Below are 20286 nucleotides of genomic sequence, written 5' to 3' on the forward strand. Positions count from 1 at the left end.
AGTGATGTGGCAACTTAGAAAGAATAAGGAGGACGCACATCGTTATATTTTTGGCTTATTCTTTCAGGTTATTTTGAAGCCTGGAAACTGTTTCTACAAGGGGTGTTCTTGTAGAATTAATCTCAGTATCTGCAAAACAGGTGTTTACAGCAGAGCTTCCCCTTCGACCCATGTGCCTAACAATAGTGTGATTACGATCTCTCTCCGGGGCAGGCTGACTTTTGGCTGCATGTCTGTACCTGCACGAGCATGTCTGCGAGCTGCTTTTATTAGTCGACAAAAAGAACATATGCAGTTAATCTGAATATAGGAGAAGTGCCCTGAACACGAGCTGCGTCTCAAGTCTGTAGACAGGCTGTAGGCTGAGTGGGACAGATGAGGCAGATAGAAACTGATGGCAGCGTTTTTGATGTAAGCAGTCAGAGCACTGGATGAACTGAATGCAAGGCTGAGCAACACATACACTGCCCTGGAAAAATAACCTACTTTATGCTTCTTCTGCGTCGCTCAGCTTTTAACATGGCTTGTGTTTCTGTTATAGCCAATGCAAACCAGCCTTGCAGGAGCTGCCGGGGATGAAACTGAAGGCACTGGCAGTTGTATCTGAGCTGCTGGGCAATGTAATGTTGTGTTGGATCACTGGCAAAAACAGGTCTGGCAAAACCAGTGCGATTCTGATTTGAAACCAGCAATAGGAAACTGTCAAATAATGCTGACTCCAAAATGGATGAGCTATAGTCAATCACCTAGGGAGAACAGGGGCGTTGTTCTTTCTATCCATATTAGCTGGTCTTATAAAAGGTGTTATCTCTGCCTACAAAGCACAGCCCCTCCTGGGGCGAGTAAGGTGTTTGCACCCAGCAGAGCATGTCTTCCATACCGCTGGTTGGCTCGGGAAGGCAAGACTGTGTCGGTCCATCTTCTGCTCACAGTTTCTGCAAGGTGGCTTTGTAGCTGGAGAGGCTGAGGGCTTCTAACGGCTTCAGGCCATGAGGTGTACTGTGTTTGGGAGCATGCCTCCACGGAGCAGCTCGTACAGCACCCAGTACTTCACATAAGTGGCTTTACCATAGGGTGAAACACACAGAGACTGCATAATGCAGTACTGTGATATATTTGTTTCTGAAGAATCTCCTACAGCTCAAGTAGCGGTGGTGTCTGATCCAGACTGGGTGGTGGAACTTCAGTCACTACATGTCTCCAGGGTCTTCAGCTGTACAGTCCTCCGAGTCAGAAGGATGGAAGTCAAAAGTCTTCGATAATTACTTTCAACGGAACCCACAAAATCTTCATCTCTCTTTCATCAAATAGTGGATGAATTTTATTTTTATTCTGGAATTCTGCCTACCTAGCTAGCGTTATTCCACACAGGGTGCAAAGATGAATTACACGTGTGAAATTGGACCTGCTGGAGAGCAGCTCTGCGGAGAGGGACCTGGGTGTCCTGGTGGACGACAGGTTAACCATGAGCCAGCAGTGTGCCTTGACTGCCAAGAAAGCCAATGGGATCCTGGGATGCATCAAGAAGAGTGTGGCCAGGAGGTCGAGGGAGGTTCTCCTTCCCCTCTACACTGCCCTGGTGAGGCCTCATCTGGAGTACTGTGTCCAGTTCTGGGCTCCCCAGTTCAAGAAAGATGAAGAGCTACTGGAGAGAGTCCAGCGGAGGGCTACAAGGATGGTGAGGGGATTGGAGCATCTCCCCTACGAGGAGAGGCTGAGGGAGCTGGGCTTGTTCAGCCTGAAGAAGAGAAGGCTGAGAGGGGACCTAATATATACTTAGAAATATCTGAAGGGTGGGTGTCAGGAGGATGAGGCCAAGCTCTTTTCAGTGGTGCCCAGCAACAGGACAAGGGGCAATGGGCACAAGCTGAAGCACAGGAAGTTCCGTCTGGACATGAGGAAGAACTTCTTCCCTCTGAGGGTGACGGAGCACTGGAACAGGCTGCCCAGGGAGGTTGTGGAGTCTCCTTCTCTGGAGATATTCAAGACCCGCCTGGACAATGTCCTGTGCAGCCTGCTGTAGGTGACCCTGCTTCGGCAGGGGAGTTGGACTAGATGACCCACAGAGATCCCTTCCAACCCCTACCATTCTGTGATTCTGTGGTTCTGTGAATACTTGTGGTTTCAGGTTGATGCTAATATGAATTTATAGTTTTGGCAAAACTTTTGCCTGTAATAAAACTACTGATCTTCAGTCTCATGCTGTTCTTGGAAAAATAGGTTCCTAATCAATGATTTAATGCATACCTTAGAGCTGAAGTATTTCACATGAGTCTTAGTGATATCTGAGGTACAACTCTTTGCTCTCAAAATAAATGTCACATCATTAGTAACTTTTCTGATAACTTGCTGTATTATTTGTAATTATGCTTCTCAAATGGAGCAGTTAGTCATGTACAAGTTCTTAAATAGCCAGGCACAATTTTATATCAGCCTGCAGAGTGCTTAAATTATGATAACTCTCGTAAGTGGAGTCTGTTATCAATGATCATAATTCAGATATATTAATGACAAACAGCCTGTATTTAAAAGCACGTCAGATTTCCCCAGGAATTTTAAAATAATGTAAAAATTTAAATTCCTCTTTTTTTCCTTTTTTTTTTTTTTTAAGAAATTTGTGTCAAATGTATTCTATTTCTAATCAGAGGAAAATAGAACTGAGATCTGGCTGAGAATTAAACGCTTAGACTTGGCAATATTACTTAGTAGAATTCCTTTATTGGCTAAATATTAAAAGAAAACAGGGCAGTAATAAACTTGGAAATGGCTGCTTTTAAAGATCAAAGTTAGAAAATCAGGTGAAGACAATTTCTGTATTTTATGTGTTCACTGTTCTTTTCCTCTGTACTTCTTTATTAGATCTTCAGATTCATGAGGCTTTAGAGGAAAGAAAGGAGGCACAGTAGTTACAGGTCTGTGCGCATGCTGAGGGAAGGAGAAAAAAAATTATCAGCACAACACAGATGCCAAGCCTAGATGTTCCCAGTTTATTATTGCATGTCTCACAGCAGTAAACACACCAAATTGTTCAGTGTCAAGGACTCATCTTGAACAACCAGGGCATGTGGAGACCACAGGCCATGTTTTCTTGTGTGCATCTAAAGAACTAGCATCTTGTTACCTTGGGATGTATGTAACTGCCATGGGAAGGTGGAGTGCTGCAGGCGTGGAATTGCGTGAGGTGCCCGGCCCCTCGGGACACAGCTGTGTGCCACCCATAGCCATCTCTTTGGTAGGGAGAGGTTGGCAAGTGTGTGCTTTCTGCTGCCTCCCATGTACCAGCAGCGCAACCCACCTGAATGCAGGAGAGCTGGTTCCCCTCACTGCTCTGAAATACAAGGAACACAGAAAAAGAGGGTTGGGTCAGGTCGGATAGGCTAGGCTAGGATAGGATAGGCTAGGATAGGATAGGGTGGGGTAGGGTAGGATAGGGTAGGATAGGATAGGGTAGGGTAGGGTAGGGTAGGGTAGGGTAGGGTAGGGTAGGGTAGGGTAAGAAAGGAGAAAGGAGAAAGAAAGGAAAAAAGGAGAAGACAAGAGGAAGAGAAGAGAGAAGAGAAGAGAAGAGGAGAGGAGAGGAGAGGAGAGGAGAGGAGAGGAGAGGAGAGGAGAGGAGAAGAGAAGAGAAGAGAAGAGAAGAGAAGAGAAGAGAAGAGAAGAGAAGAGAAGAGAAGAGAAGAGAAGAGAAGAGAAGAGAAGAGAAGAGAAGAGAAGAGAAGAGAAGAGAAGAGAAGAGAAGAGAAGAGAAGAGAAGAGAAGAGAAGAGAAGAGAAGAGAAGAGAAGAGAAGGGGTCACTACTACTAAGGGGTGAAGAGGCTTGAACCTCAGTGAGACCTAGCATTTCTGTTCTGTGAATTCCAAGTAATATCAGAGGAAAAAGATGTGTGATGGTAATTGAGAAAGAACAGAAAAACACAGCTCTGTTGCTAAAAGACAAAGCTAGTGAGTCTTATTCTGTCTAGAGGTATGCTACAGACATCTTTTAACATTAACCTGCTAAACTGATTGACCTGGACTGGTGAGGTAGGAGTGGCTCTTGAGCGTGTGTATGTAATGGGAAGCATGAAATTGTACTGCATATTTTCAGAAGTAGTAAGTTGGGTTTTTTCTTTCATAAAAGTTTCAGAAGATCTTTTGAAAACTGTGTCTGGAAATTCATTTTTTCCTTGAGTTTCTGTATACGCCCATTCATAAAAGCTTGCTTTTTTTTTTTTTTTTTGAACAGAGGTGTGGGGTGAATCAATGAGGCACAGAAATGCAATGGTTTCTTCAAGACCTTTTCATTTATTTTGAGCAGCTGGGGGGTAGGGCAGTTTCCTTTGGTTTGAAGTGTTGAAACCCTGCCTTGGGAGAGATGTGCATTTTACAGCTCTTGTCTGCAGGCTATGTGAGATAACTCGTGCCTGGGAACAGGCTTGTGCAAGGGCTACTTTGGCCTGGCACACTGCACATGTCTACATTGTGCTGAAGGCAGCTGAGATTTCAGAAGATACCTGTTCTCTTCCTGAACTGTTTTTTCTGGGGGTGGGCTGAGCTCCCCACTCTTTGCATAAAGTTGAACAGGAGCTTTCGCAGTTTAGCTTTGGCAATCAGACTATGGCAATTTGTGGGTGATATCTGTGTTTTTGTCCTTGCCTGATGCACTGTTGTCCATACTGAGAATGAGGGTGATAGTAAGTCCATTCCTCTAATACCCAGACCCTTTCATGGGATGTGAAAGTGTATGCTAAGTGAAATGTTTAGAAAAGTATAAGCATATAAGAAATCTAATTGGGTAGACAAATCTTTACTGACAAAAGAGATAGTAAGAATCTACTTCCAGGGACTTTTTCAGTATAGAAGCACAATTTGAAATATAAAACTTGGAAATACCATTTCCTTTCGCAGACTGTACAAATGTATGCTGCCTGTGTTCCAGGGATTCAGCTCCACCAGATCAGCTTGCTTTTCAAGCGTAAATTCTGAAATGTTCTGTGAGTTCTGCTTCCTGCTGTATTAAGATCTTATGGGCATTAACTCTTTCTTTTTGACCTGTTATCTCAGGAAATCCTCATTATCACAAATACTCAATTTTCAAAGTGCTTAAACATGCTTTAGGTGACCTGTAGACATGATATTTTGTAATACAAATATAGTCAGATTATTTCTTCTCTACTGTAAGAAAGATACCTGTGCAAGCTTGCCAGTTCTCTTCCTGCTTTCTGCAGGAGAATGGAAACTTCAGGATGAGCGCAATGAACAGCAGCTCTTAGAAACTGAAGGAATCCTTGCTCCCAATGTAGAAGTCCTCCGTTGTGGTCTCTGGATCTGTTTCTTCTGCTATGAGAAGAGCAATGCAGTCAAAGAATACTAAGCATGATGAGAAGCAGATGAAGTGCATTATAACTTCGAAGTATTGTATTTAACCTTGCTCTTCTGATGCCCTGGTCTGCCATCTGGTTCATCAAAGTTCCCTGATAATGACTGATGTATTGCAACTTCTTATATAAAAGCTGCTTCTAGACTGTCACTAGATCTGAACCCCATGCACCAGTACAGGCTCAGGGCTGACCTCTGGAGAGCAGCTCTGCGGAGAGTGACCTGGGTGTGCTGGTGGATGACAAGTTGACCATGAGCGAGCAGTGTGCCCTGGCTGCCAAGAAGGCCAATGGGATCCTGGGATACATTAAGAAGAATGTGGCCAGCAGGTCGAGGGAGGTTCTCCTTCCCCTCTACTCTGCCCTAGTGAGGCCCCATCTGGAGTACTCTGTCCAGTTCTGGGCTCCCCAGTTCAAGAAAGATGAAGAGCTACTGGAGAGAGTCCAGCGGAGGGCTACAAGGATGGTGAGGGGACTGGAGCATCTCTCCTACGAGGAAAGGCTGAGGGAGCTGGGCTTGTTCAGCCTGAAGGAGAGAAGGCTGCGAGGGGACCTAATATATACTTACAAGTATCTGAAGGGTGGGTGTCAGGAGGATGGGGCCTGACTCTTTCCAGTGATGCCCAGCAACAGGACAAGGGGCAATGGGCACAAACTGAAGCAGAGGAAGTTCCGTCTGGACATGAGGAGGAACTTCTTCCCTCTGAGGGTGACAGAGCACTGGAACAGGCTGCCCAGGGAGGTTGTGGAGTCTCCTTCTCTGGAGAAATTCAAGACCCGCCTGGACAATGTCCTGTGCAGCCTGCTGTAGGTGACCCTGCTTTGGCAGGAGGGTTGGACTAGATGATCTCCAGAGGTCCCTTCCAACCCCAACCATTCCGTGATTCAGCTGGTAGCTGCTAGAGCTAGTTCAAAGCTACTGTGTGTCAAAGGTAGTGCAAATAACTGAAGCCATACTGGGTATTAGCTTGTATGGTAAATAGTTGTAGACAAATTTTTTTTGTGGGTCTGCCACTCACCAGGTGGATGCAATGGTTATGGGAGTTAGGAAGAGGCAGGGGAAGTGGGGGAGGCTGAGCAATGGAGCCAGGGCCATCAGACTCACTGGGACAGGCAGAGTATCTCCTCTCTGTTAGACTTTAGTCCTGTGGTGGGGGAGAGCAAAAAGGTCTGTACTCTTGCAACTGTTAATACATAGGTAGTAATAAAGGGTGGGTTTAACACTGTATGGATACATATCTCAGTGACTTCATGCACTTTGCTGTATGTTTCACCTGTGAGACATTTCACTGAGATTCACTTTCATGTGGCAGCAGGCAGGATGATCCCTGCAGGAATACCCAGTCAAAGAGATGGTTTGGTGGCTTGATCTGCATGCCGTGTTTCTTCCAGGAGTAGCTGGATGTAAGTTTAAAATACTTTCAAAGGTCTGATTTGTGTCTGCTGCACCCTGAGGCTCTTTGCGCTGGACGGTTCAGAGCCGTGCTTCAGGCAGTTAAGGTGGGACAGGGACTAGATCAGCATCTGTTTGAGGCAGTGGAGCACATGGGGGTTGCCCAGATATGTTATCAGGAGGCTGGGGAGAGGAGGAGGAGGAGGAGTAGTATTTGCAATTCAGATACAGGGGGAAAGGAACATCATAGCATTGCTACCTGCAGGGCTGGGTGATGACCCTCGTGATTGCTGTGCTTTGCGTGGTAGATAGCCTGGCTAGCTATAAGGATGATGATCTAGGTGGCTTTTAAATATGGAGATGTGAGATTCAATGTCACAAAGAGTGAATCTATTCTGTTCTAAAGTAGTTGAAAGTGTGCTGGAAGGTGGCAGTCGATTTGTAACTGTAAATATTTACTAATAGAGCGTAATGATAGTCTCTGAACCTCTTCCCCGTCCTCTGCTCTAGTATCTTGAGCCAGCTGGCTGCGATGCAAATGGAGACAGCGAATCCACAGTACACCTCAGAGCAAAGACAGCGCCTGTCTCTCTTCAGAGTTCAGGAGCCCATTTCTCATATGCGTGCTTCCCTGCTTATTAAAGGTCCTTCGGCATATGCATTCTGTAGCTGGTTGTATCTGAGGTTAAAAGCTTCTTGTGGAAGGAAATATAAATTGTGGTGAGTTACTGCTATCCATGAAATAGCAAAATCTGGAAAAATACAGAAGATGCAGCAAATGAAATTATGCTTACAGTATCTGGGCTTTGTCAGGAAACAAATACAGGCTTAATTAAAGATTGCAAATTGGGATACACGCATGACCAGTATAAATCTCTGATCCTGCTGACTTGCAGAAGCCCTTCCAAAATTTTTGGTTGTAACTGTACATAAACAATAAGTTGGAGCAATATTTATGGAGTATTAAGAAGTTTGTAAATTTATCAGATAACAAATTAATGTCCATAGCCTGCCTAAATACCTAAAAAGCTGGTATCTCTGCCATGAAGGTAGAGATTACACTGCTCAGCTAAGGCTCTGCGGAAGATAATCCTTTTGTTGCTGTTCCTCATAAAATTTCAGACAACAAAATAGTGTTTTAGTAACATTGGGTTACCATTTTGCAGGGCTGTGTGCTAACCCTTCAACAGGATTTGCAAATTGTTTTTTTTCTTGAGTGCTGAAATCAGAAAGGTCTCTGCTGACCGTAATATCTCGGTTTTGCCCATGACACGGAAAGTCTGGTGTTGGGCTGTGCCTCTACCTTGTATCTGTGGTAGCAGAAAATCTACTGAGAGACAGATAGTGCTTAGTGATGTTAAATATTTATTATTTAGACTTCTATGAGCATTCCTATGAATTTTTAGTGGGTTGTATCCACAATTTTGGCAAGCATGTGAAAAATATAGAGCCTATGAGACTACCTACCTTTGCACACTAGAAAATTAGAATCATTCAACTCCCTTAGAGAAACTCGTAAATTAAACATTTGTTTGAGAGCATTTTGAAAGAGGTCACCTTCTCCACCATTTTCAAATGGTGTTAAGCTAGGAAGTTTTTTTCCTTAACCTTTCATTGAGTATGAATGATGTATTTAATACCCGAATTTTATTTTTTAGGCAATCATAGAGATTTTCATGTTCACACAATATATCTGCGTCTCCTCCTGATTTCAGAGACAAAAGTTTGCTTTGAAGTACTGTGGAAAATTTTGTCTATTCCTAGTTGAGACTCCCACATGAAGAGTATTTAAACACTGATCTGGTTACATACAGGCTCAACTTCTTTTAAGCAATTGAACTGAGTACCTGATCACTTGTCATGCTTGCAAACCATGAGTAGAGTCTACGATACATGCACCCCTCTTCCCCCCCCTAATTTTTGTTGTGTCATGGCATGTACTGTGTGTAAGCCTGCATTTGGAAGTGCCCAGAATCACTTCTGTGGTCTTATGGAGTGGTCACAGCCTTGCTGTGTTCCAGGCTCTTATGTTCCCCGCGCTGCTGCGGGGCTTGTGGTGGGTGATGCCCACCAGAGCTGAGCGGTGGGAAGGGGCTGGGGGGGGCTCCAACCATCGGGGTGTCCCCGCTCGGGAACTGCTCCTAGTTCTGGGGGTGCTGGGTGCCATCAGGCTGTACCTATGGTGGGATGGGCTATGTAGGCAACAGGCGGTGAGAGCGGAGTGAGTAGGTGCAGTCTTCTGTCTTGGGAAGGACATCAGCCTTTTCACTGACTCCAGACTCCCTTTGATATTTCCAAACCTTAAAGCAAAGCTTGTTCATAGCCTTTGTGAGAGTGATAGTGAAGGCTGTGTTAACCAGGAGTGGATACTAGGATTGGCAGTCAAATTCATTTTGTACCCAACCTGAATATAAATAAAGCTTTTTACTACTTCCACCCTTTGTATTCCTTTCTCAGGACACAAGAGATCATGATGTATGTTAGTCCTCCATCATCTTGTTACTCCCTCCCCTCCCTCCACCCTGAAAAGTCACCAGGTTTAGAGGAGTTCAGAGAAGGGCTGTTTGTGAGGGGACGTGGCAGAAGGGACTTTGCTGCCTGGAATGCCGCAGGGCTGAGCGGGACGTGAGCTCAGCGGCAGTGGTGCTCTGCGCCGTCAGCGTATTCAGCTGATAACGACTGACCAAACCTGTTGTATTCTTCTTTTCAGCAGCCATTATCAGTTTGTCTCTTGCACCTCAGTTGATCTGAGTTTGATTCTCTCGGTGATAAACGCTGGGCTTTGATAACAACCTCCTTCTCTTCTCTGTTACAGAGCTCCAACATGGGAGGCAAACTGAGCAAGAAGAAGAAGGGGTACAGTGTCAATGATGAAAAAGCTAAAGACAAAGACAAGAAGGCTGAAGGAGCAGCAGCTGAGGAAGAGGAGACTCCAAAGGAGGCTGAGGATGCCCAGCAAACCACAGAGACCACAGAAGTGAAGGAGAACAACAAGGAGGAAAAGGGCGAAAAGGATACTCAGGTCGCTGCCAACAAGACGGAAGAAAAAGAAGGGGAGAAGGAGAAAACAGTGACCCAGGAAGAAACCCAGAAAGCAGAACCAGAGAAGTCAGAGTCTGTTGTCGATGCGAAAGTAGAGCCACAGAAGAACAACGAACAGGCACCCAAGCAAGAGGAGCCGCCTGCAGCCTCTGCTCCTGCTGCCAGTAGCGAAGCACCCAAAACTTCTGAGCCTAGCAACGATGCAAAAGCTTCCCAGCCTTCAGAAGCCACAGCTCCCAGTAAAGCAGATGACAAGAGCAAAGAGGAAGGGGAAGCCAAAAAGACTGAGGCTCCCGCAACGCCTGCAGCCCAAGAAACTAAAAGTGAAGTGGCCCCAGCTTCAGACTCAAAACCTAGCAGCAGCGAGGCTGCGCCTTCTTCCAAGGAGACCCCGGCAGCCACAGCAGCACCTAGTTCCACTGCTAAGGCCTCGGACCCTGCGGCCCCACCAGAGGAAGCGAAACCTTCTGAAGTTCCAGCAACTAATTCGGATCAAACCATAGCGGTGCAAGATTAAATTGGACAGCCTGTTGAAACAACCACTTAAAACAACCTGTGTCTTTTTTTTATTTTTTCAGCTATACTAACTCGTTTCAGGTCTGAGATAACAAATATGTATTGCCCAGAAAGAAAAGGAGAAAAAAAAACAAAAGAAAAAATTACAAGGATGTCCCATCAAGTTGGGAGGGAGGGAGGGGGGAGAATCCAAATAGTATTTTTGTGGGGAAATATCTAATATACTTTCTGCCAACTTGACACAAGTCCTGGATTAAAAAAAAAAAAGTAAAATAAATGGATGTCTGAAAGTACAGCACATCTTTTGTATCTGAACTGCTGTAAATGCACTCCACCAATGTATCAAAATCTGCTTTTTGTTCTGTAATGGGGTTTGGGAGTGATGCATTTGATTCTGCCCACTGGGTTTGTGCCAAGGCAATCAGATCTTTATGAAAGCAGTATTTTCTGTGTTTTTTTTTATTTACAGCCTTTCTTATTTTGATATTTTTTTTATGCAGTGGATGAATGCCAACTTTCAGACAAAACCCACTTAGCTGTCCACATATTTCTCAATGCCAATCCTCCAATTCTTCCTCTCCAAATATTTTTTGGGAGTAAAAAGCATTCTCATCCTACTTAGCCTACCTAGATTTCTCATGACGAGTTAATGCATGTCTGTGGTTGGGTGCACCTGTAGTTCTGTTTATTGGTCAGTGGAAATGAAAAAGTCTGCGTTCATTGCAGTTCCAGTTTCTCTTCCATTCTGTGTCACAGACACCAACACACACTCATTGGAAAACAAATGAAAAAACAAAATGTACAATGGATGCATTGAAATTATATGTAATTGTATAAATGGTGCAACAGTAATAAAAGTTAAATAATTTAAAAAATATGAAAGTGTAAAGACTGATTAAATCTTCACTTTTACCCCTTGGGATCTAGATGAAAGAGATCCTTACACTCAGAGAAGAAGTGTTACAACTGGGGCTGCTTACTCTCCTGTTTATAGCAAAGTAGGGGTAAAGAAAGAACCATCAACCTCATGATCCTAGAAACATGCTGCCATGAACTCCTGCTTCAACAGCCACAAGCATTCACAGGCGAGGTTGGAAGAGGTGGCAAAGGAAAAGCATATCTCATATATGTCTTATACCAGGCAAAGCAGAAATGGCTTTTGCTTGCCTTAATGTGAAAAAAATTCTCTCTTGCTACATTAAAGAGCCAGAGACACACTAGCTGGGTTTTAACTGGGAGTAAGACAGTGGATTTGATAAACCGATCTTTTAAAATGAGGCAATTAAGTTTAGTCCTATACCTATTGAAGTATTCCTAGTGCTGATACACTTTGTTCTTTTCCCGGTTGCCATTGTGCCTGAGTCGAACCACAGCTGCCACAAAAAGCCAGTTCTGTGCATTTCAGATATGGGTAACCTGGTGTAGCTGAGCAGAGTTTAGCCTAGCATAAACAACATTTTTCAATAGTTTCGCCTGTTTGCCCCATTTATATTCAGCAGGACTGCTGAATAATTGCAGTTTCTGCTGAATGGTGTCCTTGCTGGATACAGACAGCAATTTCAGTGCAGAGCCTGGGATTCACAAAACTGGTTAAAGAAGCATATTTGGTCTGCCCATCAGTAAGCTCTGAGGCTGGGCAGAAGTTCTGGGAGAAGTGGGCAATGGTAAATAGAAACACAGCTTGTACACGTACCAAAGGGATGAGTGGACTTGTATTTAGTAAATAAGGGAAAAGGTGTTTTAAAATTATATAAATTATTTCACATTCTCTCTCTCCTTGCAGTGAGGATGATTCATGCTACAGACTTCCATAATTCTTATCCTTTATTTTATTCAGAAATACAAGGTTCCTATGCCATGCTGGGGATACTGATGTGCAGACTTGCACCCATGGAAAGCTTTATGGAACAGGCAGGAGTAGTTCTGTTGGGTTTAGATCAGGTCATTCACTTACACGAATCTTGCACCACCATCAAGCTTTTGCGTCCTTAATGCAAAGGAGTCAATTTCATGCATAATATGTAAAAATAAAGTGGATTCTTTTGCACAGAGAAATGTCAGCTGAGCACTCTAGCTTAAAAAGAAGGCTGACTTTTTTAGATTAAATAGCTGAATCACTGCAAGGGGCCAGGCAGATAACAAATTTGCAGTAGTTTACCAAGCTTTGTACATATATAGTTGTCACAATCTACAGCATCTTTGTGTGGCCAAGCCTGTGGCTTTCCTGCAAATCTGGAAGAGCCCTCTGCCATCATTTCCCAGTCTAGATACGTCCTGGAAAGCGACAACTTCTGTCCACAACTCCCCCATTAATTTTCATGAGACAAGCCCAGGACTGAGAGGACGAGTGCAGGGATCCTGCAGTACTTTGTGGCGACATGGTACTGAATCAACTCAAACCTGGTGGGACTAATCTGTGCTCTGCCTTTGGGCTGGAACTGGTGCCAATGGATAATAGGTATGTAACTTGCTTACTGGGATGGTATGAGAATGTACCTGCTAACAATCTCGCACCTTGGCTGGTGTCACACCCATTCACTTTCAATATAACCTTCAAAATAGCTCTTAATCTCTATTACTGAAGTAGTTTGACAATCAACAGATGCCTGTTTTCCCCTGCTATTTCTTCAGTTGTCACGCTTAGAGCTGGTGAGAACATCTTGAATGCAGTCTTAGTTTAATTTTTTGAGGCAATTAAAAAGAGCCATGTGTTCCCCAGCTGTATCCAAGCCCCTGCAGCAGTTAACAGCAAACTCTTAACACACATGCTGCCGTTCTCATAACCTGTCTGCTGCCAGTACCTTTTTTCCAACAGTGTCGATGGTGCAAGGGAATGTTATGCCCCGTGTGGCTGGAAATCACTAGCACATGGGCAAAGAAATATGCAGTCATGTTTGAGAAGCTGAGGGGCAGAGCAGCCAAAGACTGATGCACTTAAGGGCTCAGGATTCTCAAAAAATAAGGAAAGTTGGCATATCATGTTTTCAATTCTTTTACTAATAGAGGGGGCTGCAAAATTAGCATTGTCGCAGTTAAAATGTTTAGTGTGTAACTGATAGTGCCAAGACATTCTGGATTAGGCCATGGCTCCACAGTCCTGCTATTCTATACCTACACATGCAAGGGAAGAAATCCTCTCCATTCAAAGAGCTTACGAAGTAAGTGTATATGGTTAATAGAAATGCGAAACCTGTTGCTTGCCTGAAGTGGCATGAGAAGATATTAGAGCCTAAAGCCCTGCTTTTCTTCATCTCAGTCCAGTATCTCATCTCCAAGATCCTCTTTTTTCTGAGTTATAATCACTCTTTAATAACACTAGAAGTATGCTAAGGTTGCAGAGCTAACAGGCATGTTTAACGCTTTGAGCGTAAGCACGTTGCAGATAACCTCAAAGGACCCAGCGCTTTTGTGAAAGCATGCCAAAGGAATCGAGATACTCAACCCTGGGAAAGAACCTTTGCTATTGTTTAGAGCCCCTACAGAGAGACGTTTGCAAGGTCTCCCTTGTTTTGCCTTGGAGACTGTCAAAAATCTGTCGCTCTCCCTTTGACAATATGAAGGTCAGTGCCATTGGCTTTGCTCACACTTGGCTCGCACGTTCCCAACAAGGAGAAACGCAGCTGCTGTTAAATGTACAGCAACTTAAACTTTCTTTTTTTTTTTTTTTTACTGTACTTGAGATGTACTTGCTGGCATTCTTATAATGGCATTTTGAGATGGAAAGGCAACTAAAGCTATGTTAAAATATTCATAATGAAATAACTTCCTAGGAGCAACGCTTACCACTTGCCCTGAAGCTGGTTTCTGTACACTCACTTTTGCGCCCGTACAGAATAGACACTTCTGTGAAGAAAGGGTAAAATAAAACATTATAGGACATGTCAGTGTCTTACATGACAGCACTTCTAGGCATGTGACCGTGTACCTAAACAGTAAATTCCCAATTTCTGACGGTGCTTCCTTTGTTCCAGCACTCAACTAGGAGGTCTATCCATTCTCTGTCTCACCTAACAATTGCCTTCTCCAGACTGACTTGAACTCCAACTTGATTCCAGTGTACCTAACTGAGCTTGAAGCAGTGTTTGATCGAAGCACTCAGTCTCCTTTCAGGTGCTTCTTATCACTAGATAATATTTCCATTGATTTATCATTATTTAGCCAAACTGGGGAGTGTGTCAATGAAATACTTCAGATTTGTTGCCAGTGCTGCAGAAGGCATTTTCTCGCAGTACATTTCTTCAGTATATCTACTGTAATACTTTCATTGTTGTCTCACTGCACTGAATTCATAGTCTTTAAGGCTATTTTTTTTTTTGGTCATATGTTTTTTTCTGCACAAAACTCTTCTGTCTCCACACTTACCCCGAGTCTGATTTGGTTGATTTTCTGCCTTTCATTTACTTTTTCTTTTATTTTTTTTGCCATTATTTTTTATATTTAAGCTTCCCATCCTATTTAATCCAATATGAATATATGTTGGCTGTTAAACAGCCAGATTTGGAAACCTTGGCCCTCCAGTCATGGGAAAATACAGCATAAGGAACAGCAGCATACATGAGTTTTCCTTCATTGCTGTTGAAAAGGAGTCTTCTATGGGACGGGCAGATCTTTTCTTGCTGCATTTATCACGGTGGGCTCAATCTCTAGCCACAGCCAGGTAGGCAGGAGAAGGTATTTTTATGTTTTGGGGTTTTTTGGGAGGAGAGGGAAGGAGTGGAGATTTCAAAGTGTGGCCACAGGAACCGGTACACAGGGCTTATGAAACCATCTTTTTGTTTCCTGGAGCAACACAATTGCAAACTGTCCACCATACATTACCAGGTCTCTCCAGCTTGTCAGGATCCTTGTTTCTCTTTTAGCATATTTACTTGTGTAGGCAATGAAAACTAATTCCAGCTCTTACTTTCATGGCTGTTTAAATGTATTGCCTCTGTCTTTAGCTTGTCTTCCCTCCACACTGTAAGTTGTACATCTCTGAGAGTCTCCTCTTGCATCTGGAGTCTGAGCTTCTTGATGGCTCAGCTTGATCAAGATTACCTTTTGTGAGATTATTCAGTCAACTGAGGTGCAGATTTGACTGAGTTACAACTTTGTTCCACATACTAAGCAGAAGTTCAAAGGTTTTACGACATTCCTGCTGAGGGTGAGTGAAATCTTCCTACAAGCCCTACCAGTCTGTTACTTGGAACATCATCATGTTGCTGCAAAATGAATAACCTGCTAAACATCACAGCTGGTTCAGCTGGCTAGTAGTTAAAGATTAACTCTTGGTAAAGTTAGGCATTCAGTCTCACTTAAGAATCAAATAAATCATACTGGGCTCAATACAAGGACAGAACAGAGCTGTTCACATTAGGAGGTGGAAAACCAATAGAATTCAATTTTTTTTCCTCCATTCAGTTTCAGCCAGTTCAGAAAACCAGTGTCAAGCAGGAGTCTGTTCCCAGATGGTCTTTTCACTTCAGGAATGGGGCAAAGCTCATAGCAGCTAGACTGTAGGTCGTACTAGCCAAAAAAGGGAGAAGGTCTTTAAAACTTCACATTTAGAACTTTAAACCCTAAACCTGTAGCAGACATTTTGATCACAGGCTACACAGCCCCCCTGAGAAGTAGGGCTACTAGAGATACCCAGTGTGGCAGGAAGCCAGCTGCTGGGATTCTACTTCTAGTCCAGTGGCTCTCATTTTTAGTACTCCTTTTCCCCTATCTCTGTTTTATTGGCATTCTACCAGTATTGGGTTTATTATGTGTCAATGAGAATAGTGTGCTGTAATGACAGACCATACTGATGCTCCATTAATAACGTTTTTCTGGCTTTTAAATTTTTTTGTGGAGTTCTGGCATTACTCGCAGGATTCTGGACTGGGTCTGTAAAAACTTATATGTTTACCAAGTAGAATATGAATTGAGCCGGTGGGAAGAAGAATCTGAAAAAGTAATTATATCATTGGAAATTGGTGCAAGTCTGAAAGAACAAATGCTTTATTCTGGAACAGTCCAGGATTCTGAAATGGCTCAATGTAAGCTAAAAGGCCCTATGGAGATTTCAAAAGATATCACATGTCAGTGCGCTGAATGCATTGTTGGTTTAAGCTCTGCTGCTCTGTCCAATTATCTGAACTTTGTCAGCTACACTTCATTTTTTTATTTTTAAATAAAAGACAACATTCCCAAGCTAGCATTTTTGTTTCAAAAAGAAAACAACAGTTGCTCATAATGGGTATGTTGCGAAGGAAAAATTCAATCCTATTAAACCTTGAATAATGCTTCCCAGTAGAAGCAGCTCTAACGCTACTTAGGAATCTTTTCCAACATTTTATTTAAAAGAAAAACTTTCCTGATAGCCAATTTTTCAAGAATGTATTCATCAAAGAGTATTTTTATAGCATAACTGTTGATGATAAGCTAAATGGACAATCTAATGGAGTCTGGCCACACATTGTAGGCTAAGCAAAGAAAACCAGGAACATGGGAGGCCGGTCCATCAGCCGGCAAAATTATTGATTCAGGTCCGCTGAACTGTATGGAAATCATTTTATTTGCAGTTATTCCATATAAATCTGAAAAATAATGGTTAGCAATAGAATGTCACATTATAGTAGGTAGGATTGAATGATGCGATATGAGAGAATTAAGCTGTTAACCTTAGTGGTAACCTAATAACAGACAGATTTGCATTTTAATTGAAACAGTGTATGAATACTAATTAGGAATGCAATGTAAGTTCTAAAGTAGTAAATTCAAAGGATTTATTCAAGACTTCAGGTAGTCAGTTTTTATGAATGTTTCACTGTTTCTGTGAGATGGAGGGGCAACATAAGGATCAGCAGGTTTCTACAAAAGCACATAAAAATGAAACAGAGAAGAAAAATTAATGATAACAGGGAGGAGTGGTATATACTTTCTAACAGATGTCAAATTTAAACTGGTGCATCATGCTGCACTTCAGCATCTTGGGCTTGAATTTTGCCTTGCACCACATTTTGGTGTTCTAGCTTAGCTGCATCACACAGATGTTGGACAAGACTTTTGGATGAGATTTGAACAGAAAGTCTGTTTTCACTGCACTGACACTATTTCTGTGGCCATACCTGACCTAATTTTATGCCAATTTTTCTAGTTTAATCTGTCAGGACCAACCTAGCTACTACATTAGTGTGGATCCGAATAGGTGACGACCCAACTCTCAGATGAGCTTTTACCATCCAGACTGAGCTCTGTGCTACCATGTTGCATCTGAGCTCGTTACTTCTGGCTTTGATGTGTCCATACCCATGACAGGGACTGGGAAAATCTGTCAGTGGGTTTCAATGTGCTTTGTGTGCCCCACAGCTCACTGACCCCCTTTTTTCCCATGCTCAAAAAGTAAGGGCATCTGATGCATTCTAGCATGCTGAGATGGAGAGTGCTTCTGTGGGCCAGCTGCAAGGCTGAAAACATGAAAAAAGCTGTACAGTTCCCTAGTCAAGACAAGCAGAGAATGGACAAAGTCTTTGAAAATATGACAGTTGGTATAAAAGTGATGTTTAACTGCATGGTAAAATTAAGGTAACAAAGTTATAAGCTGTGTCCCAAGAAGAGAAGCATCTTACAAATGGAATCACATACAGTATTGCTGAGGAGGTAGCTAAACACAAAAATGTAGCTACCACGAGAACAAATATTGCTTTAGGTAGAAATAAAACGTGATGGTTGGAGGGTCATCCAGTTTGGCAGAAAGATATGTCCACTGTTGCAGTCTTTTTTGGAGAAGGGATTGTATTTGAAACCTATTTAAAGATTATTTTTTTGTGTGATGCTTGCATTTCAGAGACTTAATTTACATTAAAAATGCAAGAAAATACATTTTTGTATACTTAATGAAATTTGCAACAGCATAAGCAAAACCTTTCTATGGCAGGATGTAGGAGTGTAAAAAGAAATGAACCACGGTGCCAGTGAAGTACAAGTTCCTAACTAGCGCCCTGAATACATGCCATGTTTCTAATAAAAACAAGAGGATGAGATGGAAGCTGTGGCCGCAGTTCTATGCAGCGATCGGAGGCCATTTTCAGTGAATGAAAAGTCCTGTTTTAGTGATGGTCTCATGAGATACCGTCAGATCCACTGATACTGTCAATCAGGTCCAACTGCAATCAATTCTAGTTGCAATGCTTCAGCATAGATATGACTTTTCTGAAGAAGCAACTTTCAAGTGAATGGGTGTTTGCATTGATTTTATAACCTTTCTGTCCAGTTTGAAAATCAGACAATTAGTTTGATAGTATTGAAAGCAAGAATCAATCTATTGGTTGCAAGTCAGTGACAGGGTAGGTGTAGATGGAGAAGACTAAAAAGACATTACAAGGTCAGAGAAGCATTTGGGAAGGAGTCAGTCACAGGGGCCATGGCAGGAGAAGATTGTAGTCAGTGTCTGAGGCTAGGATAATGATTTTCAGAGCACTGCTTTGAATGTCTATAGAGACAACACACAAGCTGAGAATGGGTTGCAGGCTAGCGACATTACGCAAGAAGAAAGTATAGAGTTTTTGCCTATGTCTGAAGGCACAGTGAAAGTCACACACACTGCTATTCTTATCCCTTTCACTCCTGCTCTCCCACATCGATATTTACTTCCTCCTGCAGGCTCTCTTTCTTGTTGCCAAGATATGCTTTAGTCAACAGGCAAGATTTTCCTAAAGTGGCCAAAGCACTCATTTAAGAGTAACGTGACACATACCACATGTCTCTCAGAGAGCTCCTGTGCTGCTGGAGAGGCTTCATATACAGCCTTGCCCTTCAAAGCATCTTGTACGAAGCAAAGACGTACCAGCTCACCCGGTATCTGAAACCATTGCATGCCTTACTCTGTTACCATGTAGACTTTCTCCACTGCTTTATCACTATGCAGATACAGGGGGGTGTGTGGTGTTTTAGTACTTGCCTGAAGCAACAATGGTCCTGTTAACCCAGAGACATCGTTTTGTGAGCAACTTCTCTGGCTGCCTTTTGTGCTGCCAGGCCTGGAGTGACTGTGTGGGCAAAGAGACCTGCCCACCTTCAGCTCACCAGGGCTGCCCGCAGTGGGTTGCGGGTGGGCTGCCTCTCCCTGCCCGCCAGCTGCTCCTCCTGCCTCTTGGGGCATATCTACTCCTGCCTCCCGCTGAAGAGACTTGGCTTGGAGGACAATAGATCACCTGGGGAGGACACGGTGAGCCCTGGGGTACTTAAGGGTGGGGAGGAGAACTATTTGTCAGGAATTACATGGATATGGTTGCATCTCCCTCAGGGCAGGGGAATGGGAATCCCTAAAAGACTTTGAAAGTCAAAGTTTTTCAACTCTTCTATGGTTCTGCAATAATCAAAGATTGTTCCAGTGACAACTGTTTTCCTTCACCTGAATAAGAGCTAGAATATATCTGCTTTTGTTGAATAATATTTCACCCTGAATTGCCTTCAGCAGGACTAAGGGCAGTACAAGGTACTGTTCAGTCTGAAATAAATCCCACAGTGCTGTACTTCAATGGCTGCAGAGTTACTCTGGGATACTGACTATCCCCTTTTTAAATCGATTTTTGAAGTGTTGTCTCAGTGCGCAGAATGAAATGTTTCTCAATTTTGCTTTACCTTTTTCCCCCTCTCTTACATGATTTCATTCTAGCCATTCTTTTGTCCACCAGGACTTCAATAGGCAAAATTGTTTACTTTTTCCTATGTGCATCAATCAAACCACAACAGAGAAACAATAGCGTGTGTTCTGGTCACAACCTTCCCTTGGATATGTTTTTGCAGCACTTCAGTTCATGTCTCAGCCTGCTGTGGGCAAGGACCATATTGCTGTTTCAACTGGGCAAAATCATCAGTTGTTATAAATTGACTCAGGGATATGCAGATGTCCAGCAGTGGCGAGAATTTTCTAATCGTTGTCTGCTTTAGCTAAAAGTGCAATTCACGATGGATCTCTGATGAAAACTGCTAGTAACCCTGCGAACTCTCAG

At 43.1% G+C, this 20286-nt stretch overlaps 1 protein-coding gene across 3 annotated transcripts in view; it reads left to right on the plus strand.

Moving 5' to 3' along the window:
* BASP1 (brain abundant membrane attached signal protein 1) overlaps positions 1 to 11191 on the plus strand; it is a 57466-nt gene extending 46275 nt beyond the window's left edge. For all 3 annotated transcript variants that reach the window (XM_075417125.1, XM_075417123.1, XM_075417124.1), the window contains exon 2: positions 9567 to 11191. In XM_075417125.1, the coding sequence (XP_075273240.1) occupies positions 9576 to 10310 (735 nt within the window). In that variant the 5' untranslated portion in view covers positions 9567 to 9575 and the 3' untranslated portion in view covers positions 10311 to 11191. The remainder of the gene's footprint in view (positions 1 to 9566) is intronic.
* The last annotated feature ends 9095 nt before the right edge of the window (positions 11192 to 20286 follow it).

The sequence above is a fragment of the Opisthocomus hoazin genome, chromosome 3 (assembly GCF_030867145.1).
Source record: "Opisthocomus hoazin isolate bOpiHoa1 chromosome 3, bOpiHoa1.hap1, whole genome shotgun sequence".
NCBI classification, from domain to species: Eukaryota; Metazoa; Chordata; class Aves; order Opisthocomiformes; family Opisthocomidae; genus Opisthocomus; species Opisthocomus hoazin.